General features: G+C 42.5%; 1 protein-coding gene across 1 annotated transcript; it reads left to right on the top strand.

Moving 5' to 3' along the window:
* Positions 1-32: 32 nt before the first annotated feature.
* LOC140255611 (mucolipin-3-like) lies at positions 33-9,878 on the top strand. The gene is made up of 11 exons (XM_072343363.1): positions 33-87; positions 258-435; positions 680-818; positions 1,155-1,254; positions 3,174-3,286; positions 3,367-3,516; positions 5,121-5,222; positions 5,334-5,456; positions 6,029-6,235; positions 6,636-6,765; positions 8,605-9,878. Exons 1-11 carry the CDS (start codon positions 33-35, stop codon positions 8,622-8,624), a joined length of 1,317 nt encoding a protein of 438 aa, XP_072199464.1. The 3' UTR covers positions 8,625-9,878.
* The last annotated feature ends 15 nt before the right edge of the window (positions 9,879-9,893 follow it).

The raw sequence follows: 9,893 nt of genomic DNA, 5'->3' as shown, positions 1-9,893 counted from the left end.
TTTGGCAACTGCCCCATCCGCTCTGCACGTGGATGGACCTTACTCAGCACGGGCAGAGCTCGAAGGAACTGTGCCTACGTGAGCCAGGTGCGGGTTTCCTTATTTAGTAGAAATCCGCAGAGGTTTTTGTTTGCAGCTCAGCCTTCCAACGCGCGGCCACCCGACAGCCCGCCCTGCGCCCGCATGGAGCCCCGCTTACCTGCGCGGCGTGAGGTTGTCATGGCAACGGGACGGGGCGGGATTGACGTTTCCGACAGTCAATAAGCGAGCTGCTTTTCGAGCCCGCCCCCACGGGGGGAAGTCGCTATTGGTTGAGGGGCAGGAAAGCTCCGCGTCCCAGCGTGCGGTGCGAGAGGGGCTGCCGGCAGCTGGCGGGGGCTGCGCTGGGTCTGTCGAGTGGGTGGATGTGTGGGTAGTTCGGTGCCGTCTGGTTCGGTGAGGCGCTGCGCTCCTCTGTCCGGTGCACAGCGATAACTCAGTTTGCTCCAGCATCATCCTTTGAGCCCGCAGCGCTCCCACATCACTGTGCGCCCCGTCCCGCCGCCTGCCCTTTGCAACTACATTTCCGTAGCCGGAAGGGTCTGTTGCATCGCGTTGTGTTTTGCTCTTTTTTTGTTTAATTAAAGATGTGGCACGGCAAATTGTAGGACGAGTGACTCGGCCTTCCCTTCCGCCGCAGCGGCCCGGACCAAAGCCGGGCAGGGCGGCGCCGCGCCGCGGGCAGTGCCTGCAGGAGGCGGTGGGAGCCGGGAGGCTGCCGAGCCGCTGCACCCCGCCGGGCGCCGGAGCGCGGTGCCCGCAGCGGGAGCACAGCTCAGGTATTTGCGTCAAAGCCTCCGCTCCGGGCTGCGAGGGGCCGAGCCCGGGGAGCCCCGCGCTTCTCTCCCGGTTGGGTACGGGGGGGGGCCCCGTGGCGCTCAGCCGGCTGCGGGGCGTGGGGAGAGGGCGAGGCGCGGTGCGGTGCTGCAAGGAGGGGACGGGCTGTGTGCGGCGATATCCACGTGGGATCGGAGCCCGCGTTGTCTCAGCGTGCAGGATGGCTGGGAAACGTGCCTTATGTTTGTCTTGAGTGTCTTCTGCAGCTGATACCGTGAGGTCAAGAAGTACTTGTTTTGTTTTAACAGTTACTTTTAATTACTTCTTTGTTACTACAGATAGTGTTTGATAATAAAGCCCACAGTGGAAGAATCAAAATCAGTCTAGACAATGACATAGAGATCAGGGAATGTAAAGACTGGCATGTTTCTGGATCAAGTAAGTGACATATCTTCAGATTTTCAAGTTAAACTAGCATAATGTTTGTTAACCTTTTTTTATGTAAAGATGAGGCACTACTGACATACACTGTCTAATAGGTGCACTCTAAATCCTGGTTGTTGGTTTGCTTTTTTCCTGAAGAACTGTTCTTAAACAACTGTGAAACCTTGTACCATCGATACTGTTGCGCTGAAGTGTTTTCATCATGGTTTTGGCTATTGAGCTTAAGCTGCTCACTGGTTATGGCAGGCCATGAAGCATTGCTCTAGCACCAGGCAACGGAAGGACATGCAATAGTGGTGGAAAGTTGAAACTGATTCACTCTTATTTCAGGACTTAACAGCAGGCAGATAAGGAAGCGCTGTTGCTGAGGGCTGCTAGAGTGAAATAGCTGGAAATACTCCTGATCGTTGCTTAAACATAGTTTAGTGTGTATCTGAGTCTAACTGAGATGAGCAGTATAGTTGAGTATCTATCTTAAATAGTTGATAGTAGGAGCACCCTTTGTTGGGAGCTACAATCTCCAGTCAAAATTTCGCCAGAGGTCTTTGTAGATTAATGAATCTCTTTGAACACCGGGAGCTGTGCAGGACTTTAAATTCCACTTGTTTTTCATATATTTTTATTTTTTCCTGGTGGAGGAGATCTATTTTTCCATTTTGTTGCTTTCTCTTTTGCTATACCTGCATTAGGAAATTACCTTGTGAACAGCTGATATTAAGGAGAGTTATTTTTTTTAAGGTCCTATCTGGAATTAATACTGTGAATTTAACGAAGTGCATCACAGAGGGTGAAACACACTGTTTAAGCAAGCGTGTAATCTGCTGAACAATCAGCCGGCTTTGTTTGGTGCCGTGTTATAAATGTACACCAGATGGCATGCTACCTCTAACCGATTACTTGTGCAGTAGGATAAGGTTTTGATAACCGGCCTCTATAATAATCCATATTTGACACTGGTGTAGATTGCCTCAGTTACAGTTTTCAGTATCATCTCCTGAAGTACCCTGTACTGTTTTTTGAAAGCCAAGGAAAAATACAAAGGCAGCGATGTCAAATGCTGCTGTTCTGAACTATGTTGCAGAACCATCTTGTTTGGCACCAGTACACGTATTAGAGACTTCTAAACAAGAAGAAGGTGGGCTTTTTCTGGATAGTTGGTATTTTTGTGATGTCAACTAGAATACTGGCATCCCATTTTGGAGAGTTGCTGCCCATTCTTTCAACCTTAGCATTAATTTTCTTCAATTTTTGTTTCTCAAATGTAGTAACTCTTTAAGCATTAAGAATCGAATTCTCATACTAACCCCATCTAGATTCTGCTATATGTTACGGAATAAAAGAAGAAAGATGTATAGCAGTAGTTTTGCTGCAAGAATTGTCCTTAATTGATCAAGAATGTTATTTTTAGTAACAAAAGAGATGGGGAGCTCATGTCTAGCTCAGTGTTGGTCATAGCTATCTGAGCAGTAGTGCAACTTAATGACAGAAGAGCCATCTGATAGTCAAATTCTGTTCTGGAAGAGAAGATATGTATTGTAAAATTACTGAGATTATTTATTTATTTATTTATTTATTTTTGATACAAATGTTGTGTCTCAAAGGGCCGTTGCAGTGCTTGCAAAATAGACAAGCTCTACCTCCCATTCTGCAGCCTTGCAAGACCCATTCACACTCTGATATATGACATTTTTGATGTGGTGTCAACCTTTCTAAACTAACTGGAATGGTATCGGTAGTGCAGATATACTCATGCGTCTCTTGAAAATGTCAGGTAAGCTTTTTTGGGAAAAATGCAAGGATTTGTCTTAATTCATATAAATATAGCAAACATCAAAAACTGATTCATACTTCAGTTCTCAAGATGAGATGTATATGATTATACACGTAAAACATGTATGTTTTTGTTCCTGCAGTACAGAAGAATACGCATTACATGATGATCTTCGATGCTTTTGTCATACTGATCTGTCTGAGTTCATTGGTCCTTTGCACACGATCAGTAGTCAAAGGAATTCGTCTCCAAAGAGTGGGTATAACTCTTCCTTTGGAAAGTCTTTATGTTTTGCATTAGTCTAATTAACTTTTCTTTCTCTTCCTTTCCCCCAGGAATTTGTTAGCGTTTTCCTATATTATTACAAGAAAGAAGTATCTTACAATGATCAGATGGAATTTGTCAATGGCTGGTATATCCTCATTATGGTTAGTGATGTCCTAACTATTGTTGGATCAACTCTCAAAATGGAGATACAGGCCAAGGTAAGATACTTACACTGCTATGTGGAAGCAATGCTGACTGCTTCTGTCTCACCTAGGTTTAAATCTCTGAGGTCTCTGGGATGGCTATCCTTGATTCCAACTGGCACAAACTTTTGGAACTCTGTCTTCTTGTCTGGAATTATAACTCGGGTGTATTGTTTCCAAATATGACTGTGTATTAGAATTCTAATACTCTTTACTCCTTTCAGGTGTCTCAGGGGAATAAAATAATTTCATCTCTGAACATTTAAGAGTATTGACTTCTCTGCCCAATTAAGGGCCAATTAGATTTGCTTTCTTATTTATTTTCTTTAATTTAGCATTTAAGTTTCTGTACCAGGTTTAATAAGTGTTTAACTGGCGTAGAGATTTTCTTCTTAAGCATCACTTTGCTGCTTTCCTAGCTTCTGGTTTCCAGCATGTACAGAACGCTCAGCCACAGCCTGATTTTAAGCCTTCAATTTCTAAAATAAACTTACAACAGAAAATAAATAAATATGAAATGTTGGGCAATGGAAATTGCAATATGTTACGCTAAAGCACTGTAGTATTCAGATCATGTTGTTATTTTTTTTTTTTTACTGAATCTATATCAGACTTTGAAGCATAGCATTGCAACACAACAGACTGTGGACGGTAGTGATGAAAGGACAGAGCTGAAATCAATCTGGTGACTGCTTGATTATCACACATTGCTCTATCTTACTTTAGGAGCTGTAAACTTAAACGTAGAGAGGAGCTGAGATGAGAGAGAGATTCATGCTCACTCACAAGAGGTCCATTCTCTCACAGAAAGTAGTGAACACTTTTTATTCAGGTTACCTTGACCGGTTGTGAGCATTTTGGAGAAGAGCTGCAGTTCATGGGACAGGATGTAGAGTAACTTGGATGAAAGTGGACCAGGATGTATAGACAGAAGAAAAGCATATACATGAAACTCTGGTTAAAACTAATTAAAAGCTAATTATTTTTCTCCTTGACAACTTCCTACACCTCACGGGTCTTTGCTACACAGCCAAATCCTTCTTAGTGTTTCTCTGAACTCTGCTGACATCTTACAACATTAAATAAATAAATAAAAATAAAAGCTTTATCTACATACTGGAAGAGCTGTTTTTGCTCTGTAGTTCTAAAATCAGGTTTACACTGTACGTTGTGGTGTGGTAGAGAAAGTCCAAAGCTAGTTTGGGGAATCTGCTGATGCAGTTGCAGCAGATTGCAGCAGCAGTGTCTGCAGATCTAGGAACAGCATGAGGTGTTTTCAGGGCCACACAGCAGGACCTGTCGAGTTATGCATTGAGGAAAGGGGGTCTCTGCAGCTGCAGTCCAGCTGTGCTGCTGGCCCATCAAATAGCACTTATCTCATGGTGAGAATCTGGTTCATCAACAGTAATTTTTAAAGGCATGTGGAATGAGTAGCACTTTGAAAGTTCCCTTACTCTTTGGTGGTATTTCTGCCCTCTACAACATATTGCCCCAAACTAATTTCTAAGGAAAACAAAGTTGCTCATTAGATTTTTGCAGTAACAAGAGTTGCAATTTAAAACCTGGCATTTGTTATAATACTTGATTTTTTTTTTCTATTTTTATTTTCTTTCCTTTAGAGTCTGACAAGTTACGACGTCTGTAGCATACTGCTAGGAACATCCACTATGCTGGTGTGGCTTGGAGTCATTCGCTACCTAGGTTTCTTTCAGAAGTATAATGTAAGGATCTCCTGAGATCTTCATGCTGTTGGTATTTATTCTGTTTGCTGCTATAAGACAACAAGAAGAAATGTCGGGTTGAACTCTTACTGTTGGCATTGCTTTCTGCAGCTTCTCATTCTAACGCTGCGAGCAGCATTACCCAACGTCATGAGGTTCTGCTGTTGCGCTGCTATGATCTATCTAGGCTATTGTTTCTGTGGATGGATTGTACTGGGGCCATACCATGTGAAGGTAATATACTCAAGATTAAAAATACAAAGTGAATAGTGTAATAGATTCTAAATAAATGAGAGTTTACTACTGTTGTCTTCTAAGTTTCCATGTCAAGGCTTCCCTTAATACAAAAATCACTCATCTTCAACATGATGCTAATGTTTGAATAGCCTGACTGTCACAACGTGGTCAGACTTCCCTCTCATTGTGAAAGCAATGAGTCAGGAGAGGAAGCTGCTGTGACTTCCAGTCATATGCTGGGAGTCTTGAGTGGTACTTTGAGAAACAGCTTTGATCTCTCAGAACACACTATTATCAGACTAAAACTTTGGGGATATTATCCTATTTTAAAGTGAAACTGGCTTATCAAATAGCAAGAGTTTACAAAAGAGGGGATTGATTGCTTTTGTGTATAGGAGGGGACAAACTTTGCTCATTCCATAAGTACTTTCTGGTTAGTACTGCATGTTGTCGTGCCCTGGGTGTACAATATGTTCAGAGGAGCCAGTCAACAGCCATATATCTCCTTCAGGTTATGTACAGTCTAGGGCCCCAAATAAAGTGGCAACAGATGTCCTTGTCTTTTTCAGTTCCATTCTCTGAATGTGGTTTCTGAATGCCTCTTTTCATTGATAAATGGAGATGACATGTTTGCCACTTTTGCAAAAATGCAGCAGAAAAGTTACTTGGTTTGGTTATTCAGTAGAATCTACCTCTACTCCTTCATCAGTCTGTTCATCTACATGGTGCTAAGTCTCTTCATTGCCCTCATTACAGATACGTATGAAACTATCAAGGTAAGCATGAACTCTTAACATTTGTTTGGGATAAAAAAGACAAGATTGGTGCTATCCGGACTTTCATCTCCCTTGATATTTTGGCTTGTGGTGCAAGCCAGTTTTATGAATGAATGTAAAAGCTATTTGTGAGGGCATTGAGTGACTTCAAGAGATTTTTAATTCTTTCCTACTTTGGTTTTCTTATAAGCCTGTCTGATTTCCTCTCCTAATGGATGCTTATTATCAACTAAAAAGTAGGAATTTCACATACAGTTCTCTGAATCTTCTAATTTCGTGCTTGAATAGTACATGAAAAGTGTTCTGGGGAGGCAAGTCTTACTTCATGTTCTTAATGTACTGCTTTAGGTTGTTCTGTGCTTTAGCCTTGTTCAAGGTTTAACTAAATATCGATTTTTAGCACTACCAACAAGATGGCTTTCCAGAGACAGAACTTCAGAGATTTATATCACAGTGCAAAGACTTACCAAACTCTGGGAGGTACAGATTAGAAGAGGAAGGTTCTGTATCTCTCTTCTGTTGTTGTAATGGTAAGTATCCATGTAAAAATTATACATTAATGTATACACAAATGCACCACACCACAAAATATCCCTGGTGTAATGTTTATGAAGCATACCTGATTTGGGGGGACAAGGAAAAAATAAAACACTGCAGTAATAAGAAACTGTTTGTAATGCTCTGTAATGAAATGCTTGAGTTAAAAGCCTGTTGCTGTTGCCACTGCTAAAACACACCACCCACTGCCTCACTGTGCTCACATCTGCTGTTTGGTTCCCATAAACATTCAGCAGGCATCAATGAATGTCAACAGGTGCCATATTTTCCACACTGAGGAATTCACCTTTGCTTTGTACAGGCTTCCATGTTGGTTGCCATTCTGTCAGACTGCTCCTCTGCTGCCATCTGTCACACAGAAACAAAATGTAACAACATATTGGTGGGAAGGCTCAACCATTACTGCCATCCTACTGACATCCGCCTGACACTGTGGGCCGACATAATAAAACAGGAGGCATTACTTTTGGAGCAGTCTTTGTAAATACAGTAACTTGGAAACCCTGTATGTGTCATGTGCAGATATTAATCCTTTCTGCACCAACAGCTGGGACTTGCTGAACTCATTCTGCGTCCTCTTACCCACTTCTCAATTATACTCTCTTCAGGGGGTTCAAATGTAGATGCTAGCAGGCCAGAAGCTTTTAAAAGAAAACATCTTGCAAAGGTTTTACAATAGCACACAGTTTAAAGTATTATTGTCACAGCACTTAGAGGGTGACTGCCTAACGTCCACTATGGAGAGTGTAATGCTTCAGTTATTTAACACTTTGTTTCTTCTGGACTACCAGTTGCAGGATATGTGGTTTATGTTTAACTCGGCGGGCTGCAGCTCTGCACCTTGCTTGCAGAAGGGCCCCTTGGTGCGGGAGCCTTAAACACTTGCAGCTTCCTAAAAAGATCCAAGACCTTTGCGTCTCCTTGCTATGGGCTTTTCTGGGTATGATGTGTTGTTAACTGTCACATATCTGTGAAGGAGAGGAGATGGGGGCATGTTTTGGAGCCAGGACAGAGCAGAGCCTGCAGCGACACCGCCTAGAGCTGAGAGCCCTTGGTCTGACTGATTGCCTTACTTGGGATGAAAGTGTGGGATGAAGTGGAGCAGGCCTTCTTGCTCCTGGGTAAAGGGCGCTGATGTTAATATTTCCTTTTCTGTGCACATCTCTCAGTGCAGTCAGACAAGAAACTCAACACGAGGCAGGGACCAGGACTCTAAAAAAGCATTTGAAAGTGAAAACCTGGTTACTCTCAAGCAACTTGTTCTTCAGGACGACTGGGCAGTCCACAAAGCTGTGGATGCAAATGGAGCTGCAGGCATTGAAGTACCTGGTTTTGGAGTCTTATTTCCTAACTGATTATTATTTTATTTTCGTGGCAAATGTGATCCACGTGTGCTCCTCACACTATGCACATTAGTGCTCCAAACTGATTATATCTGGAAGTAGCGTGATTCTGTCCCTAGGAGTTAGACCAGGGGCTGACTTTGCAGTTGCCTAGAATTAGTGGACATTGCTCCTTCAGCTCAGTTCTGTGTCCATCTAGTCTTACTTTGAAACAAATGATCTGTGGGAAGAAACGAGTATCTCAAGTGGTAAAAATGATATGGCTTCTGTTCCTTTGATAGTCCACGTGGCCCTGCAATACATATGGGGCTCCTCCTACATCTTTCACATGTTAAAGATGTTTTACGGTGGTTCGTGGTAGTTTCTTACCAGGCAGATACATAATTAGATAGTTCAGATGCGTTTTAAGGCTTCTTGTACAATTGAATTTTGGTGTGTGCACCTGACATTTTTCCCCCTCTTGCGCAGGTCCTAGTGAACATATCTGATGGTCTGTGGGAGCACACCATGGAGGCTCTGAAGCAGCACACGTTGCAGGAAGTAGGTAGTATAGAGCTGGTGGAAAATCTTACACCCCAAGTCTAAATGCTTTTCTCCAAAACCAGTATAAACCTGTGGCAAAAGCTTGTGATACACTTACAGCCTTTCTGGTCAGGCGCTCTCACTTCTAGCTCAGGTTTGTTTGTTTTTTAGCTTTGTTCTATTTGTTTCCTCAGTTAAAATTTGCTTGACTGCAAAGGGCATTAACAAGTTGTCTGTGTTCAGACTAGGCTAGACTACATGAGCAGATTAGGAAGGCAGTAACTTTCAACATGAAGAAATAGTGTCACATAGCAGTGACTTGGAGCATCAAGCTAGTCCTCAGTATTGCAGGCATTCTCTCTCATGCAATGAGTGAACTAAAGCAGTCTGGTACCCTCAGCAGTTTTTTGTTTGTTTGTTTGTTTGTTTTAAATATGTAATATTTGTTAAAATAAATTAAAACTATGAGATTTGGTGGAACTTGTTTCTGGTGACAGTACAGTGGATTGATGTACGAGCCATTCAGATATGGCTCTGAGCATCAACTAAATATTTGTATGATAAGAAGCACCGTGTGAGGAAAATAGCAGTCTCCTTTCAGAGAAGCGAGAACATGAAAGGCTGGAAATGAAGTTGGAGGGGTAAGGTGAGTGAAGAGATGTGGATGGTTCACACCCAGCCCCAGCCAGAGCCCCTTACAGCATTCTGCTGTGCAGCGTGCTGACCTTAAATGTTTAAAGGAATAGTCAGGCAGGAGCACTTTCAAAGTATATATTTTTAAGTAGAGAACTTCCTTTAGTGTACCTGTCTATAAGCCTGGACTAAAGTAAAGACATAGACTCTGAGAGTCACATCTCACCGCAGGTTAGGAACTGATGTTTCCTACCAGGCTGTATGACCCGGTACTGCCTGTGTCTGTCTAGAACATTAGATCTTACACAAGTTCAGTTCTTTCAACTTATTTTATATGGTTTGCTCATTGTGATACCATGCAATGGATGCCTTATTTCCTATAGTCCTTTCACTATAGGAGCAGAATAGAAAGACAAAGGAAAGCATATTTTAGATAACTTGCAATTTAAGCAACAATCCCATAAGTGTGTGTGAAATCATATAATGAAATTCTGCATGCTGCGCACCAACACAGTGGACACTAAACGCCTTTTGTCTGAACGTTTACTTTCTGCAAATGCACTACAATAAACACCTGAAGTTGTGATAACTGTTGTGCGTAT

The sequence above is a fragment of the Excalfactoria chinensis genome, chromosome 8, assembly GCF_039878825.1.
Source record: "Excalfactoria chinensis isolate bCotChi1 chromosome 8, bCotChi1.hap2, whole genome shotgun sequence".
NCBI lineage: Eukaryota > Metazoa > Chordata > Aves > Galliformes > Phasianidae > Excalfactoria > Excalfactoria chinensis.
This window is presented reverse-complemented; position numbering and strand designations above follow the sequence as displayed.